The sequence below is a fragment of the Artibeus jamaicensis genome, unplaced genomic scaffold (assembly GCF_021234435.1).
Source record: "Artibeus jamaicensis isolate MK-2021 breed Jamaican fruit bat unplaced genomic scaffold, CSHL_Jam_final contig_311, whole genome shotgun sequence".
NCBI classification, from domain to species: Eukaryota; Metazoa; Chordata; class Mammalia; order Chiroptera; family Phyllostomidae; genus Artibeus; species Artibeus jamaicensis.
Genome location: NW_026521717.1, coordinates 14,030,887 through 14,049,911, shown reverse-complemented (window position 1 = coordinate 14,049,911; position 19,025 = coordinate 14,030,887). Strand labels below are relative to the sequence as shown.

Below are 19,025 nucleotides of genomic sequence, written 5' to 3'. Positions count from 1 at the left end.
AAAGTACTTATGTGCTCCAATCTATTGATGTGTACTTCTCCTGACCTTGCTAGCACTGATGGGACATGCTCATTGCTGATGCTGCAGGATGAGCATCATAGGCTTGATCAGTAAAACTGAGGAGCTGCACACTCCCTAAGGCACTGCTGACCACTCTCGCAATAATTGCTTGACCTCTATCAGCATCCATTGACAACTGCCACTGATACTTGATATCCACACAGATCCTCCATTAGTGCTATCCAACAGGGGCTTTTGTGGTGGAAGCAATGATGAAATAAGCAGGGGGATGGAAGGGACAATTTTGTCACTGAGTGGTATGGTTTTGCAGTTCTGCAGAGCTAAAGTTGCACCTAGAACCCTAGAGTCTAGAAGCTGTACATTATTGAGAAACTATCTTTAAAAGCCTACTTAGGGTACAGTTGGAGTAGGAAACAATCATTTATGTTTAAACTTAGTCCTGAAGCAGCTTATTGTCTGGGGGGGGGGGATGCAGACAGAATGCAGTGTCTTTATAAAGAGCTGGTTCTCTCCAATGTTCTCCATGTTGTGGAAGCCAGGTGACATAACAGAAAAGCAAACATTTGGGGGGCAGCCAGACCTGAACTCCAACTGTTTCATCATTTATGAATTCCTCTATCAAGTCACAACTGAGCCACCCTTGTCTTACTTACTAAGTAGGGTGGGACTAAAGCCCACTTCTCATAGTTGTTGTTAGGAATGTGGACTGAAATGAAATCATACACATGAAAGCACTTCCTGAGAAGCAATTTTAATATATCTTGGTGGCCCCCAAGCCACACCACTGCAGTGCTGCCCTGGGAGGTGGCCATAGAAGATGACCAGCAGAGCAGAGCTGGTTAACCATCCCATGGAGTGCAGAGGGCAAAGCCTCCAACCTCGAGCTCCATGACTTCCCCAGGAGAGTCTATAACATTGGAAACATAGATCAAATTTTTATTTTTTACAGATTCAATTTGTCTCTAACAAAGTATGGATGTGTCTAAAGCTCACAGACACCCTGTATACTCACTGCTCTACTCATGCAGCCTTTCTCCTTAGTACAGTAATGGGATTCAACCAGACACCTCCTGTGGCTCTCTGCATGATCCTATCACTGAAGCTAGTGGCTCCTAAATGCAAAGGGAACCATCCCTGCCAGCTGCCAAGAAATCCTGACCTCTAACCTTTAGACCACAGCTTGTTGTTGGTAGTTCATTTAATTGTGTTTAGAGAGAGAGAGAAAAGAAGGGAGAAAGAAAGGGAGAGAAACATCAACATGTGAGAGAAACATCAGTTGGCTGCCTATCCCATGTCCCCACAATCCAAGCATGTGCCCCAATAGGGATTTGAACCAGCAACCTCTCAGTCCACGGACCGGCACTCAAGCCATCAAGCCACACCTGCCAGGGCTAGACCTCAGTTTAAAATGCACCTTTTTATATTTTACTTCAGCAATCAATAGTTATTTCACCTCTATTTTAAGAGTTTCAAAATTTTGTTTATGAAACTCTCTCAAGCCTCAGAAAGCTTAGATTCCTTGACTAATCTCACAGAGCTAATAGGTGGCCCTGCTGGGAATGGAAGCCTATCTCCCTGACTCTAGAACCTGGACTCTCAGTCATGGGTACCTGGGTGCTGAAGCCGCAGTCCTGCTAGGGTATCAGGGAGCTGACCCCTGACTTGGAGAGAGAAACAGGATGTTGATGAAGGAAAGGAGAGAAGGAGAGAGCAGAGGGGAATTAAGGGGAGGAAAGGATGCAAGGGATACCCTGTTGAAGGAGCCACTGTTGACAAAGGATGTGGCTCTCCAGCTGATTGAGGGCTATAAATGCCAAGAGGAGTTTGTCCTCCATCTGATTCTTAAATGAAGCAGACACCTGTGCTGCCCTGGCAGCATCATGTTTCTGCCATCACTGCTACTTGATTTCATTTTTAAATGACATGTTTTCCCCTTCAGTCCATGTATGCCTATCTCTCCTTCAGATTCTCATCACCTCCCACTTTCGTCCACATTTGAATCTCCAGATCTTCAGGTCTGTTCACAGATCCTCAGTGGCCTCTCAGGAAGCCTCCTACAGAGACTAGGAAAGAGTGGTCTTCAGATACAGGTGTGGAGCCAGGGCAGAGCCTGGCACCTCAACTCTGGGCCTATCTTTTTCAGATAATTGGGACCATTCCTCTGATGCCAAATCCGGGGCCATCGAGTCAGGCAGCAAGTGGCACTCAAGGTCTTCAAGTGCAGTCAATCACCCCCCAGCTTCTGACAAATGCTCAGGGCCAGATCATCGCCACAGTCATCGGGAACCAGATCCTGCCAGTGATCAACACCCAGGGCATCACACTCTCACCCATCAAGCCTGGCCAGCAGGTAAAGGCTCCCTGTCCAAGCAGCAAGGCTACCTGGACACCTCTTCTTACAACCCTTTTTCTGTTTGTTCTCAATCAATGAAAAGCAATTTTTAGATTATAAAATATTTAATTTTACCAATCCTAATACATCAGTACTCATAAACAAGCAAGCGGCTTTATTTTTTCTTAGTGGTTATGGGTAAGAACTAAATAGTTCTGTAATATAAAATATGAATATATTAAATTACAAATACAGATACTTGCCTAAAATAAGGATGTGTTCTTATCTATCTATGCTATGGTATTTAATTATCATACAATTTAAAAAGGGGTCAAGAAAAATACAATACCACTCGTGCCTTAACTTTAATTTTTTTTAAAATTATTAAACACCAAGAGATCCCATCTAGGCACTGCTGAAACTGCTGCCTGCAAATTAGGAAATGCAAAATAGGAAGTTCTGCTTGGCTGAATTTCATTAAAACCCTGAAGATCCAGTTCATTTTTTTTACTCACATATAAGTGCAGCACTTCCTATGTGTTATGCTAGAGGTTGGGTTCACAGCACTGAAGAAGAAAAATGAGGTCCTTGACCTCAGGGAGCTTCTGGTTCCTCTGACAATTTTTGAAAGCCAACTATATAGAAGGCCCCTACTAAAAGAATGAAAGAGCAACACTTCCTGATTTTAAGGAGCTCGTAGTCTTCTAGAGTACCCAGATACATAGCAGAGCTCCACTGTACAATAAAGCAAAAGATGTCCTGTGACAAGACAAATGTGTACAAAGTTTAGTATCATCACAGGGATGGGAATAACCAACTTTGTCTAGAGGGTTTTGCATCCTCACAGAGAAAATGATTTGGTGGCTAAATCTTAATGGATGAGTAAAACTTAATCATGTAAATAATGAGTTAATAGTGGGAACAGCAGGCATAACGGCAGGACAATATGAAAGAGGATGGAGTGTTGAGAAAAAAGATATAAGTTTTATGCAAATGGAAGATAAAGGGAGGCTGAGAACTGTCATGAAAAGGGTTTTGTAATCAAGCTGAGAGTCATGGACTTTGCCTTGGCGTGTTCTTGAACACGTTACACACCATCTTTGTGCCCCAGTTTTCTCAGCTATAAAATGGGGGTAACCAGTACCTACCTCACAAAACAGTTGCAAAAATTAAATGAGTTAATACATATACAAAATGGTTAGAACAGTGCCTGGCACACAGTAGGCACTTATATAACCATGATGATAGTGATGATGACACCCAACAGACATGGTAATTTATGAGAGGTATTTAAAAGAAGGATGGCACACTCAGCTTTATTTTTCAAGAAAACAACTCTAGTAGCAGATGGAGGTTGAACTCGAGTGGTGAAACATCCATTACAAATTATTTAGGAAACTCTAGCAAAATACAAATAGAAATTCATGAAAGCAGACACTAGAGAGTTGAAGCTAAGGGTCTGGAATTGTAGTAGAGCTCAGGACAGGATCTGAGCACAAATGTTGCAGCTAAAACAAGACATCCAGAGAAATGATGAGGGAAAGGGAAGGAAGAAAGACAAAGGAGTCATCCTAGGAAACATCCACATTTAAGGAATGAAAGAAGGGAGAGAAAGAAGAAATGACTGGATACATAGGAGAGGAACCTAGAGCATGGTGATCTAGCATCCAAGAGGTTTTTTTTTAAGCTAGGAAGTAGACAACAGTGTCAAAGCTGTAGAGATGAAATTATGTAAAACAATGGAGAGAAATCATTTCCTCTATTTCTTTGTTGTAACATCTTAAAGCACAGTTGGCAAACACGAGGCCTGCAGGCTGAATCTGGCCCTCCACCTTGTTTTATTCACCAGGCACCTTGTTTCTACCTGGCGGCAGCGCCAAGATCCTTGCCTCTAGTTAAGGAGTAGTTACATTTATACTATACTAAAATTGCACTGGGTCCTCTGAAGGCAACCGTGGGACTAATGTGGGCCCCAGTGAAAATGAGTTTAACATCCCTGTCTTAAAGTTTGGATTGTCTCTGCTTGAAACATTTGAAATAAGTGACTGGGTGAGTTAAGAAAGATGGGCAATGCTAAGGCCTAGATTTACACTTGGATGGTATACCAAGAGAGGTGGTAGAGAGAAAGATGGAGACTAAGAGTGAGTGTATGACTGACTATAACAGTGAGATTATAGGGCTTTATGAGTCATTAGGAAACTGTATAATGTAAAGGATTTAGCAAGGAAGTAACATACAAAGGAAAAAGAAATAAAGAAGCACTGATACATCATTCAATGGCAACAAAGTGAAACTGTCCTTCCAGAGACCTCTGCCATTTGGCTTCTGAGTCAGCCAAGAATACAGCCTATTCTTGGCAGTGCTCTTTGTGGCTAAGCTTCAAATATTCATTTGCTTGTTCAATAAATATTTTTAAAATGTTAATGTAAATATTTATTGTCCACCTACTATTTGTCAGGCACTGTAGATGGAAGTTAGGCTAGTGGACAAAACAATATCATGAGCCCTTCCTTCATAGAGTTTTCAATCTAGTAAGGGAGATGGACATTCATCAAGACTTGCACAAATATGTATCTAAGATCTGCAGTAAGTGCCATGAGGGAGTAGTGAGGGGATCTATGAGAATGTCAAGCAAGGGAACCTCTTGCAGTGAGAGTGCGAACACCAGAAAAAACCAAGCCATGTCTGACTATACTTCCCGGGGATAGAGACTTGTCTTGCTCCCTCTGATTCTCACTCTAAATCTAAATCACTGCCTGGGGAGACAAGATTCCTAGCCATACTCTTCTTCCTCAGCTTCATCCCAGGCCAGTGGGGCAGTCTCTGCCAAGTAAATCATTGAGGACTTGCATCCCCTCCCCAGCCCCCATCTCCCAGCTGGCCTATTTCTTTTGCTATTTACAAGATTCATTTTCATTCTGACCTTCTAAATAGTTTCCCAAATAAGGCAAGATTCTCTATCTTACATTGCTTTTTTAAGCCCTTATTTTATCTGCTCAAACTTATGTTCAAAATTATCTCTGGGGGTGGGAGGGCAATGAAGACATCACCTCTTTATACAATCTGCTAAAAACTTTCTGTCAGCAAAGCCAAGCTGTAAACTGCCAGGAAAAAAGTGATGAATTAATTAGAAATCATCAACATCAATATAACATAGTTCTCACTTTCACCTCGAATTTCAATTTGGGTAGATTATTGCTGGATAGATTATTGCTGTTACATAAAATTACAGCTTTAGATTTGAAGTAGTACAGTTTTAATTCAGGAGAAAGACCTAATTAAGAAATGGTAAATAAGAAGTATAGTGCCACTCCTCAACTTCTTGCCCACAGTATACATTATTAATTTATTTCCATAGTCTCTCTCATGAGCAAAAATGCACCTCAGAAGCTGTCTCATGCCGTACTTCTTGGCCCCTAGAATGAAACCTTATTACCACTGTGAAAACATCTGGTCCTCTGAAGGTATAACCACCCCCATGGTCCTTTTCAGTGTAGATTTTGAGACCTAGCAACTAGGAAGAAACAAACAGATCTTGGGGGTGTGCTTTGCAAATCCAGCTCATGTCAGTTACAACCAGCATCCCATAGAGCAGACCCTCCTCACATTGTATGTGTGTGCTGAGAGGACACATACACACAGATGAAAATAGTGGCATGTGAACCTTCCTGAATCCCCAAGTCACAGTGGGCACTGACAGTCCCATCCCGTTTGTTCAGGGAATGTGTCAGCTGTAGGAGCAGTCTTTCCTAGTCCCAGAAAGAATTAGGGAACCAATGGTGAACCTGGTGAGAAATAACAGGGAAATGGTAGAAACCAATGAAAAATTATTGCAATATTTTGGCATCAGCTCTGGTTGAAACACCTTAGAACATGTAGTAAATTAACAAGTTGGATGAAGTTGCAGAAGATTCACAAGTCTGAGTCCCATTTATTAAAGCTGGGATTCTGAAGATAGAGGATCATAAAATGCTCAGAGTCCAAAAGCAAAAAACTCAGAGCTGGAGAAGTAAAGACCGTGTTCTTTATTTTTTCTTTAAATATTACTCATCATTCAATAGAGAAGTTTCTTCATTTATTTTTTCATGTGATTTATGACAAATGCTTGATCTCACAAGAACATAGTTCCAATAATAAGTCATAAATTAAAGAACTAACACATCCTTTTTTATTGTATTTCTTAAAGATTTATTTATTTATTTTATTTTTAGGCAAAGGGGAAGAGAGGAAGAAAGAGAGAGAGAGAAACATCATTGTGTTGTTGCTTCTCACACCCCCCACCACTGGGTACATGGCCCACAGCCCAGGCATGTGCCCTGAACAGGAATCCTTTGGTTCACAGGCCAGCACTTAATCCACTGAGCCACACCAGACAGGGCTGTATTTTTTTCCATTACCATTTATTACCCTTATATCCTCTTCCATCCCCATTCCCCCCTCCCCTACCACAATCACCACACTGTTGTCCATGTCTATGAATTCCTTTTCTTTTTCGTTTGATCCCTCTACCCCCTCACCCCCATCTCCTGAACTGTCAGCCTGCTCTTTAACTATGAGACTCTCTATTTTGCTTTTTCATTCAGTTTGTTCATTGTATTCCACATATAAGTGAAATCATATGGATTTGTTTTTCTCTGACTAGATTATTTCACTTAGCATAATGTTCTCCAGGTCTATCCTTGCTGTTGCAAAAGGGTAAAATTTTCTTCTTTTTTGTGGCAGAGCAATATTCATTGTAGAAATGTACCATAGTTGTCTTACCCACTCATCTACTGATGGACTCTTGGGCTGCTTCCAAATCTTGGTTATTGTAAATAATGCTGCAATGAACATAGGGGTGCTTATATGATGCGTACACCGGCCCTCAGTGTCCGAGTCATTATGGACGAAATGAGATATTCACACGGACTACCGAGTCTGGTGGAGGAAAAAGGACAGCATGGCTTTTTCTTTCAAGGGGAACAAAAGCCTCAGCCCTTGCTGTGACTGGCCTTTATTGGGTTTCTCCGACCATTGCATGATGGTCCTCATTTACTATGCACAGGTTGCTTTAGGTGGTTACCTTTTACAGACAACAAGGAGCCAATACCACTAATCACATCACAGGAGAGGGATATTTGCAAATGAAAAGGGCGAAAGTGGTTGGACCAGTTACACTGGCCCTAGGAAGGTTTAACATGGATTTTAGGAAGTTGTTTTGCAGCAAATATTTGCCACAAATCCGGGTGAGGGAGTTTTTAGCAAAAAGCAAGTCTCATAGCAGTCTAGGTACAATGCAGGCCTGATTCCCCATGGGAGAACCTATCCATGGGCGTGAGTCCTGTGCATCTCCAAGTGGCAGCTAGGCACATGCCACACAGAATGGTCTCCTACACTTACATTCTTTTGAATTAGTGTTTCAGTTTTCTTTGGATAAATTCCCAGAAGTGAAATTACTAGGTAATAAGGCACTTCCATTTTTAGTTGTTTGAGGTATCTCCATTCTGCTTTCCACAGTAGCTGTGCCAATCAATCTGCATTCCCACCAATAGTGCAAAAGTGTTCCCCTTTCTCCACATCTTCACCAGCACTTGTCATTTGTTGATTTATTGATGCCAGCCATTCTGACTGGTGTGAAGTAATATGTCACTGATGTTTTTATTTACATTTCTCTGATGTCTGGTGACATTGACCATCTTTTCATATGTGTCTTGGCCTTCTGTATGTTCTCTTTGGAGAAGTGTCTATTCAGGTCCTTTGCACTTTTTTTTATTGGATTGTTTGGTTTTTTGGGTGTTGAGCTTTATAAGTTCTTGATAAGTTTTTGGATATTATCCCCATATCAGATATATCATTGGTGAATATATTCTCCCATTCTGTGGGTTGTCTTTTTATTTTGTTGATGATTTTCACTTTGCTGTGCAAAACCTTTTTAGCTTGTTGTAATCCTGTTTGCTTATTTTTCCTTGTGTTCCTATTGCCTGAGGAGCTATATCAGAAAAAATACTGCTGCAATGTCTGAGATTTTACTGCCAATGTTTTGTTCTAGAATTTTTATGGTTTCAGGTCTAATATTTAAGTCTTTAGTCCATTTTGAATTTATTCTTGTGTGTGACATAAGAATATAATGTAATTTCATTTTTCTGCACATATCTGTCCAATTACCTCAATATCATTTATTGAATAAATTATCTTTTGCCTATTGTATGTGCTCACTTCCTTTGTCAAATATTAATATATGATAAAGGTGTGGGTTTATTTCTAATCTCTCTATTCTGTTCCATTGATCTATGTGTCTGTTTTTATGCCAGTACAATGCTGTTTTGAATACTATGGACTTATAGTATACTTTAATATTAAGTAGTGTGATTCCTCCAACTTTGTTCCTCTTTCTCAGGTTCACTGTTGCTATTTGGGACCATTTTTGTTCCACATATATTCTTGAATTATTTATTCTACTTCTATGAAATATATCATTGGAATCGATAGGAATTGCATTGAATCTCTACATTGCTTTGAGTAGTATGGACATTTTAGTGATGTTAATTCTTCCTAACCACCAAACATGGTATGTGCCTCCATCTATTTGTATCTACTTTAGTCTTCAGGTCTTTTACATCTCTGGTTAGATTGACCACTAGTTATTGTAATCTTTTTGAATTGTGAATGGGATTGTTTTCTTAATTTTCCTTTTGGATAGTTTGTTATTGGCAAATAAAACTGCAGCTGATTTCTGGATATTGATTTTCTATACTGTTACTTTACTGTGAATTCATTTATCAGTTCTGGTAGTTTCTTGGTGGAATCTTTAGGGTTCTCTATTTACACTGCCATGTTATCTGCAAATAATAACAGTGTTACTTCCTTCATTACAATTTAGGTGCCTTTTATTTCTTCCTCTTGACTAATCTCAGCGGCTAGCAGTTCCAGTACTATGTTGAATAAGAGAGGTAAAAGCGGACATCCCTACTTGTTCCTGATCTTAAGGGAAATGCTTGTAGTTTTTGCCTGTTGAGTATGATGTTGGCAGTGGGTTTGTTATATATGGCCTTTATTATGTTTAGGTATGTTCCCTCTGTCCCCACTTTGCTGAAAGTCTTTTTTTAATCATAAATGGGTACTGGATTTTAGTGAATGCTTTGTCTGCAACTATTGATATGATGTAGTTTTTATCCTTCATTTTGTTCATGTGGTATATCACATTTATTGATTGGCAAATATTGTACCAATCTTGCATGCCCAGATTAAATCCTACTTGATCAGGGTGTATGATCATTTTGGTGTATTGCTGTATGTGGTTGCTATTATTTTGCTTAGGATTTTAATGTTTATATTCATCAGGGATATCGATCTATAATTTTCTTTTTCCGTAGAGTCTTCATCTGGCTTTATAGTAGGGTAATGTTGGCTTCATAAAATGACCTTGAGAGTCTTCTCTTCTCTTGAATTTTTTGGAATAATTTGAGAAGGAGAGGTGTTACTTCTCAGAATGTTTGGTAAAATTCACCTGTGATGTCATCTAGTCCAGAGGTTTCATTTGTTAAAAGTTTTTTTGATTACCTCTTCAATTTTACTATGTGTAATCTGTCTATTCACATACTCTGATTCTTCTTGATTTAGTTGTGGAAGATTGTATGTTTTTAGCAATTTATCCATTTCAGCCAGGTTTTCCAATTTGTGGGCATACAATTATTTATAATGTTTTTTACAATCTTTTGTATATCTTTGGTGTCAGTTGTTTTTTCTCCTCTTTCATTTCTGATTTTATTGATTTGGGTCCTCTCACTTTTTTGCTCAATGAGCCTGATTAAATGTTTATCAACCTTGTTTATTTTTTCAATGAACCAGCTCTTGGATTCATTGATTTTTGTGTTTGTTTGAATATTGTTTAAGTACAATTGTCTCTATTTTCCCCTCACCACTCCCTTCTATCCCAGACATTCCTACCTCCCACCATGAATCATATCCCTCTTTGGCTTTCTCCATATGTCCTTTACACATGTTCCTTCACCCTCCCCCCTTTTCTCCCCATTATTCCTGCCCACCTCCCCTCTGGTAACTGTCAGTTTGTTCTTAATTTCAATGTCTTTGGTTATATTTTGCTTGCTTGTTTGTTTTGTTAATTAGGCTCCACTTAAAGGTGAAATCATATGGTATTTCTCTTTCACCACCTGGCTTATTTCACTTAGCATAATGCTCTCCAGATCAATCTATGTTGTCTCAAGGGATAGGAGTTCCTTCTTTATTTCTGCTTCATAGTATTCCATAATGTAAATGTATCATAGATTTTGATCCACTCATTTACTGATTGGCACTTAAGTTGCTTCCAGCACTTGGCTATTGTAAATTGTGCTGCTATGAACATTGGGGTATATAGATTCTTTTGAATTGATGATTCAGGGTTTTTAGTGTATAATCTCAGAAGTGAAATTGCTAAGTCAAAAGACAGTTCCATTTTTAGTTTTCTGAGGAAATTTCATACTGTTTTCCACAGTGGCTGCACCAGTCTGCATTCCCACCAACAGCGTACTAGGATTCCGTTTTCTCCACAACCTCTCCAGCACTTGTTGTTTGTTGATTTGGTTATGGTGGTTATTCTGACTGGTGTGAAGTGGTATCTCATTGTGGTTTCAATTTGCATCTCTCTGATATCTAATGATGCCGAGGACCATTTCATACACCTCTGGGCTCTCTGTCCTTGGAGAAGTGTCTGTTCAGGTTCTTTGCCTATTTTTTTATTGGGTTGTTTATATTCCTGGAGTGGAATCTTATGAGTTTTTTATCTATTTTGGAGGTCAAACCCTTGTCCATGGTGTCATTTGCAAATATGTTTTCCCATATGGTTGGTTCTTTTTTCATTCTGCTGTTTGCTTTAGCTGTGCAGAAGCTTTTTATTTTGATGAAGTCCCATTTGTTTACTATTTCCTTTATGTTCCTTGCTCTAGGGGACATATTGGTGAAAAATTCCTGCATGGAATATCTGAGACTTTACTTCCTATGTTCTCCTCTAGGACTATTATGGTGTTGCAACTTATAATCAAGTTTTTTATACATCTTGAATTTATTTCTGTATATGATGTAAATTGGTGGTTAAGTTTCACTTTTTTTGCATGTAGCTGTCCAGATCTCCCAACACCATTTGTTGAAGAGGCTAATTTTATTTGATTTTATGCTTCTGCTGCCTTTGTCAAATATTAATTGACCATAGAGACTTGGGTTTACTTCTGGGCTCTCTATTCCGTTCCATTGATCTATTTATCTGTTCTTATGCCAGTACCAGGCTATTTGGATTACAGTGGCCTTTTAATACAGTTTGGTAACAGGTATTGTGATCCCTTCTACTTTGTTGTTTCTTAAAATTGCTGCAGCTATTCGGGGTGAATCATGGTTTTATATAAATTTTTGAAATGTTTGTTCTATATCTGTGAAATACATCACTGGTATTTCAATAGGGATTTTGTTGAATTTATAAATTGCTTTGAGTAGTATGGACATTTTAATGATGTTAATTCTTCCAATCCATGAACATGTTACATGTTTCTTTTTGTTTGTGTCTTCCTTAATTTATTTCTTCAGTGTTGGTAGTTTTCTGAGTACAGGTATTTTCCCTTTGGATTAAATTTTATTCCTAGGTACTTTATTTTTCTTGTTATTATATCGAATGGGATTTTTTTCTTGATTTCCATTTCTGATATTTCATTGTTGGTATACAAAAATGACTTCAATTTTTGAATATTGACTTTGTATCCCACTGTTTTGCCAAACTTACTTATTAGGTTGAGTAGTTTTTTGGTGGAGTCTATATGATTTTCTGTGTACACTATCATGTTATCTACAAACCATGAGAGTTTTGTTTCTTCCTTTCCAATTTGGTTGTCTACTATTTCTTTGTCTTCTCTGATTGCTGTGGCTAGGATTTCCAATACTCTGTTGAATACAAGTCATGAAAGCAGATCCTTCTCTTGTTCCTGATCTTAGTGGGAAATCTTATAGTTTATGCCTGTTGAGTATAATGTTGGCTGTAGGTTTCTCATATATGGCCTTTGCTATGTTGAGGAATGCTCCCTCTATTCCCATTTTGCTGAGTGTTTTTACAAGTGGGTGCTATAGCTTATCAAATGCCTTTTCAACATCTATTGGTATGATCATGGGATTTTTTGTCTTTCCTTTTGTTTATGTGATGTATTACTATTTTTGATTTATGAATATTGTACCATCCTTTCGTGTCTGGAATGAATCCCACTTAATAATGGTGTATGCCCTTTTTAATGTATTGCTGGATACAATTTGCCAATATTTTGTTGAAGATTTTAGCGTCTATGTTCATCAGCAATATTGGCCTGAAGTTTTCTTTCTTTGTTGTGTCTTTATCTGGTTTTGAAATTAGGATGATGTTGGCTTCATAAAAAGAGTTTAGGAGTCTTCCTTCTTCTTGAATTTTTGGGAATAGTTTGTGAAGGATAGGGGTTAGCTCTTCCTTAAATGTTTTGTAAAATTCTCCTGGGAAACTGTCCAGTTCAGGGCTTTTGTGTGCTAGGAGTTTTTCATTACTATTTTGATTTCATCAGCTGTTATTGGTCTGTTCAGGCCTTCTGCTTCTTCTTCATTAAGTTTTGGAAGATTATATTTTTCTAGAAATTTGTCCATTTCACATAGGTTTTCAAATTTCTTGGCATACAGTTCTTCATAGTAATTTCTTACAATCCTTTGTATTTCTGTGGTATCAGTTGTAATCTCTCTTTCATTTCTGATTGTGTTTACTTGGATCCTCTCTCTTTTTTTCTTGATGAGCCTTGCTGAGTGGCTTGTCTATTTTGTTTCTTTTCAAAGAATCAGCTCCAGGATTTATTGATACTTAGCATTGTGCTTTTAGTCTCTATGTTCTTAAATGCTGCTCTGATCTTGGTTATTTCCTTCCTTTTACTCACTCTGAGCTTTGTTTGTTGTTGTTGTTCAAGTTCTTGTAGATGTAGGGTTAGGTCATTCATTTAAAATAGTTTTCTCTTTTGCAAGTAGGCCTGTATTGCTATGGACTTCCCTCTCAGGACTGCTGTTGCAGTGTCTCATAAGTTTTGGACTGTCGTGAGTTCATTTTCATTTGTTTCCAGAGGCTTTTTGATTTCTTCCTTGATCTCATTCTTAACCCATTCACTGTTTAATAGCATTCTGTTCAATCTCCATGAGTTTGAGTGTTTTTGAGTTTTTTCCTTGTGGTTGGTTTCTAGTTTCAGGCACTTGTGGTTTGAGAAAATGCTTGATATGATTTCCATTTTCTTGAATTTGTTGAGGCTTGCATTGTGTCCTATCATGTGGTCTGTCATTAAAATTTTTCCATGTGCATTTGAAAAGAATGTGTATTTTGCTTCTTTGGGATCAAATGTTATACATATATGTCTCTTAAGTACATTTGATCTAGGTCATTGCTCAATGCCACAATATCCTTTTTGCTATTTTGTTGATAACATCTATCCATTATTGACAGCGGTGTGTTAAAATCCCTTACTATGATCGTTTTGCTGTCAATATCTTTCTTGAAGTCCTGCAAGGTTTTGCTTATATAAGTGGGTTTTGCTTATGTTGTGTATATATACATTTATATTGTTCAGGTCTTCTTGATGGATTCTTTCCTTCAGTATTTTAAAGTGTCTTTGTGTGTCCCTTTTTACAGCTTTTGTTTTCAAGTCTATTTTTTATGATATAATTATTGCTACCCTGACTTTCTTGTCCTGTCCATTTGTTGGAATATTTTTTCCAACTCTTCACTTTCAGTCTGTATAGGTCTTTTGTTCTGTGGTGGGTCTCCTGTAGGCAGCATATGTGTGGGTCATGTTTTCTTATCCATTCATCTACTCTATTTCTTTTGATTGGAGCATTTAAACCATTTACATTTAAGGTTATTATTAATAGGTACTTACTCATTGCCATTTTACTCCCTTAATACCTGTGTTCCTCTCTCACTCACTTTTTCCATTCCTCTTTTTATAGCCATCTGTTTAGCATACCATGCAGTGCTGATTTGGTAAAGGTGTATTCTTTGAGCCTTCTTTTGTCTGGGAAACTTCTTATTTCACCTTCCATTTTAATTGAGAGTCATGCTGGATAGAGTTGTCTTGGTTGCAAGCATTTGTTTTTCATTACTTAGATATTTCTTGCCATTCCTTTGGCTTGTAGTGTTGCCACTGAGAAGTCAGCTGCTAGCCTTATTGGGCTCCCTTGGATACTACTTCCTGTTTCTCCCTTGCTGCCTTTAAGATTCACTCTTTGTCTTGGAGTTTTGCCATTTTAATTTTTATGTGTCTTGCAGTGGACCTCGTTGGGTTCCTCTTGACTTGGACCCTCTGTGCTTTCTAGATTTCTGTGAGTTTTTCTCTCATCAAATTGGGAAAGTTTTCTATCATCACTTTTTTAAACAGGTTTTCTATCTCTTGCTCTTCTTTTCCTCCTTCTGGTATCTCTATTGTATGGATATTATTATGTTTCACATTATCCTCAAATTCCCTTAATTCTTGATTAAGGGAATAAACCCCTCTTTATTCTTCTTGAGTCTCTTTTCCTTTCCTTCTCTTCCTAGGAGTTTTTTTCTACTTTGTCCTTCAGTTCATTGATTTGATCCTCTGCTTCATCTAGCCTGCTTTTGACTCCTTCTACTGTGTTCTTCAATTCAGAAATTGTATTCTTCATTTTTCTTGGCACTTGTTGATTGTTTCTATGTCCTTTTTCATGTTGATATAGTTTGCATTAAGTTCACCATAGTTTCCCTGTATTTTTTTGTAAGTCTCAGTGAGCTCATTCAGCTTCCTCATAACCATTGTTTTTAACTCAGTATCTGACAGTTCACCATTTTTTTCTTTCTGGGTCCATCTCTGGTGATGTTAGATGTTTACCCCCATCTGACTTTAGGCAGCCTGCTCTGAGACTGCCAAGAATCCACTGTCTATGGCTGTCTCCTTCAGTTGTTAATCTAGTCACTTTGCACTCAGCAGTCAGACTTAAACACTACAGAGCTAGGGCAGCTTCTCTCTTGGGGGTGGGGGCTTTTGTTTCCCCTCAGGTGCTGCCACTCAGAGTGGTGGTCTGCCTGAGCACGATGGCTGCTGCCAAATGGAGCCTGACTCAGCACTGGCATCCTAGCATCTACTCCCAGTTCTCTCCCCAAAGCTTCCATCCCCAGTCTCTCCGCAGGCATCTCTAGCCCAGTCTGCCCCTGCCTTTACCAGAACCCCAGAGAAGTGGCAACAAATGAAAATTTGTGTGTTGGCCCTTTAAATGGCTCTTTGCATCTCCAGCCATCTGTCTCTGGCAGAGAGCAACCCTGCCACTTTTCCCTGCTGGTTGTTATCTGTGTGCTTTTTGGGCTCTGGTGCTCTAGGCTGGAAATACCAGCTTAAGGTTTAGATCCCACACTTCTCAGCGGGATCCAAGCAGCCACTTAATTATCCCCCTGGTGCTGCCGCCTCTGGACACCCAGCCAGACCTCTCAAGTGTCCACCACACTCCTGCCAATCAGTTAATGTTGGAGCTGATTCTTCTGTCTATTCTAGATTATAAGGCTTTTCTCACTATTTTCCAGTTGTTTGTTCTGAGAGATTTCTCCACACTTTAGTTGTAATTCCATATTGTAATCTCCTGGGAGGAGATTAGTGTGGCTTCCATTCACTGCCCCACCATCTTGCCAACCATCTTTTGTATTTTCTTCACTCTATTTCATTTATTTCTGCTGTGATCTTTATTATTTCCTTCCTTTTACTCACTTTGGGCTTTGTTTGTGCTCTTTTTTAAGTTCCTTTAAGCATAAATTTAGATTGTTTATTTGAGGTCTTTTTTGTTTTTTGACATAGGCCTGTAATGTTATGAATTTCCCTCTTAGGATTGCTTTTCCTTTGTCCCACAGATTTGGGGCTCTCATGTTCATTTGTTTCACATTATCTTTTAATTTTTTCCTTGATCTTATTGTTGATTAATTTATTGTTTAATAACATGTTATTTAGTCTCCAAGTCTTTGTGTGTTTTTCACTTTTCTTCTTGTGATTGATTTTTAGTTTCACAGCATTGTGGTCAGAGAAGATGCTTGTTAGGATTTCAATCTTCTTAAATTTATTGAGACTTATTTTGTGTCCTAACATGTGGTGTATCCTAGAAAACTTTCCATGGGAGCACAGAGATCCTTAACTCTCACTCAGAAGGAAGTCCATTTTCATGGAGAAAAGTACAGGGTTCTTGGACAACCTGGAGTTTTCTGTAATTTAGTAAAAATAATTATATCTTATCCTGGCTGGTGTAGCTTAGTGGACTGAGCACAGGCCTGCAAACCACACGATCGTGGTTCAATTCCCAGTCATGGCACATGCCTTGGTTGCAGGCCAGTTCCCAGCAGGGGACACATAAGAGGCAACCATACATTGATATTTCTCTCCTTCTCTCATTCCCTTCCCCTCTAAAGATAAATAAATAAAATCTTTAAAAAATAATTATATCTTTAATTTTAATATCTATCTACCCTCATTACAAGAGCTTGAATAAAATCTGAGTGAAGTATCTATCTACTACTCCTGATAATGATTTATTTCAATGCAGAAAGCTCAATTACCTGCAAAGTTATAATCTAAAATACAAACACTTTTTAAAATATATATTGTACCAGGATTTGATAGCCCTGGATATAGCCTCCAGTATCACATCAGAGGTCCTTAGTGAGAATTACAAGTAAGAGTCAGAAAATAACTAGAAGAAAGACAGAGGTGTGTGGGAGGGGAAGGAATCTTTCTGTGCATGCAAAAATTACTTAATACAAAAATATTTGGTGGAGCTCAAAAGTAACCTTTTGTTCCCTCCATGGGACTTTGTAGCTAATAGGGATGGGGTGGACTCCAACCCCCCAAAGTCAGAGTGCCCCAGACCCCCTGATTTGCCCTTATTATTCTGTGACTGTGAATTGCTGATTTCTTCATAAGCAGCACGAGCATTATTTTTGTATATACTTATTCTTCTGTTGACTAAATTCTAACAAAAGTTGAGAGGAAATGTGTTGCAATTTGTAAAATCAAGGCATCGATATTATTCAATAATATGGTAAAAATTAAATGTCGTAGCTATAACACTTGGAGAGTGTGATCCACAACGGCATTCAATTTTTCCTCAAAAAGTAAACTTGTTAACAGGAAGCAAGAGGAAGGTGGTTTATCTAAGTTAGCTTTCTAAAATGCCATATGATTATTTACATCCATCCAACGTTTTAGCTAAATACGAAATGTTTTTGCTTATTTATTTTTGAAAATCAACTTCCCTTCCCAGCCTTTGCCTGCATCAATGGTTCCCATTTTTTCCTTTGAACCTCCCAGAATGTGACATAAATGAGGCATTTCTACCCACTAGTGATCTAAAATAGCATAAGGATACTCCTAGAAGGATAAAATGTACATCAGTGACCCCAGTATAAAACAACCCTTGATCTTCCAGCCACATATCTGGACATCTCACCTCTCTGGTCTCATCACTCCCTGCCAAGCCCAGCTAACATGGTATGTGCTCACTGTGCATTCTGTCCTTCTGGCTTGGAATGCCTTACCCACATTCTCTGTCTGGAGATTTTCTGCCATTGTTCCTTTGTCTAGGATCCCTCCTTCATGAAGCTTCACTGCATTACTACCTCATCTCTGCTTTTCCCATGCTCCATTTATGTTTTTCACACTGTACTGTCATTAACAGTCTACTCCTGAAAGGCAGGGACCAGACTGATTCACCCTTGTTTGGGACTCAGCATATGGTGGGTGCTCAGTCAATTGATTTCAGTTTAATTGTTGTCAACTTATTATTTCCCTGTCCAGGGCAGCAGCACCCCAGAACCATGCTTCCAGGGAAACCCAGCCCAGTCTCTTTTGCGGCTTTTTGATTCTGGTCTTCTGTCATTTTCCAGTACATTCTAAGTTAGCACCTGAAGGCAGCTTGGGAAGGCCTTCAACACAGCATTGTGCTCTTTATTTATCTCTTTTTAAATTATCAAATCCTTCCTCTTGCCACACTCTCCAACTTTATCATCTCAACTATATTTAATTCCTTATTCCTGTGGCTGTACTAGTATTTGACTCCTGTCTTGTAATTGTCCCCACCAAGCCCTGGTTGCATGTCACAACCTTGTCTGAGGACTGCCTTGGCCTTCCCTGCCTGTGTCTGGGTGTCTCTCCTGAATCCTGCTCTTATTCTACTCCCCTCACTTCCTCACATGCTCATAGCCTGGTATGAGCCACACTACTTTCAGCTCTCTTGATACCATTGGAGCCTCTCCCTTACTTACTTTCCTGAAGGCAATAAGCAGAGCTTTACATTTGAAGTTCTACCTCTGCTTAGGTTAAAGAGCTGTGTACAAGTCATGGAAGATAGCTGGAAAAAAAGATCAAGTAAGTTTCCTAAACTCTGCCAAAAAGATAACTCCCTCCTTGCCTTTCAAACATTCCACAAAGATAATAAAATTTCTCCTAGATCTCATGTCCAGGTTCCCACAAAAATTAGATTGTCCTGAGGTTAAGCCTAAATCTTTCAGCAAATCTAAAACCTGCACTCTTGTTCCATTCACAGAAGAAAGAACTTCAATAACACTATTCATTACATCCTCCTAATTATTGAAAGGTCTTATTACATCTGGGCTCAGGCTTTTCTTGTCTAGACATAATAAATACACTTTATTTACCCTTTTTTA

General features: G+C 38.8%; 1 protein-coding gene across 1 annotated transcript in view; it reads left to right on the top strand.

Moving 5' to 3' along the window:
• The window catches only part of POU6F2 (POU class 6 homeobox 2), a 493,389-nt gene that overhangs the window by 451,937 nt on the left and 22,427 nt on the right, over positions 1 to 19,025 (top strand). The window contains exon 6 of the mRNA XM_053662960.1: positions 2,165 to 2,371. Coding sequence (XP_053518935.1) covers positions 2,165 to 2,371 — 207 coding nt within the window. The remainder of the gene's footprint in view (positions 1 to 2,164; positions 2,372 to 19,025) is intronic.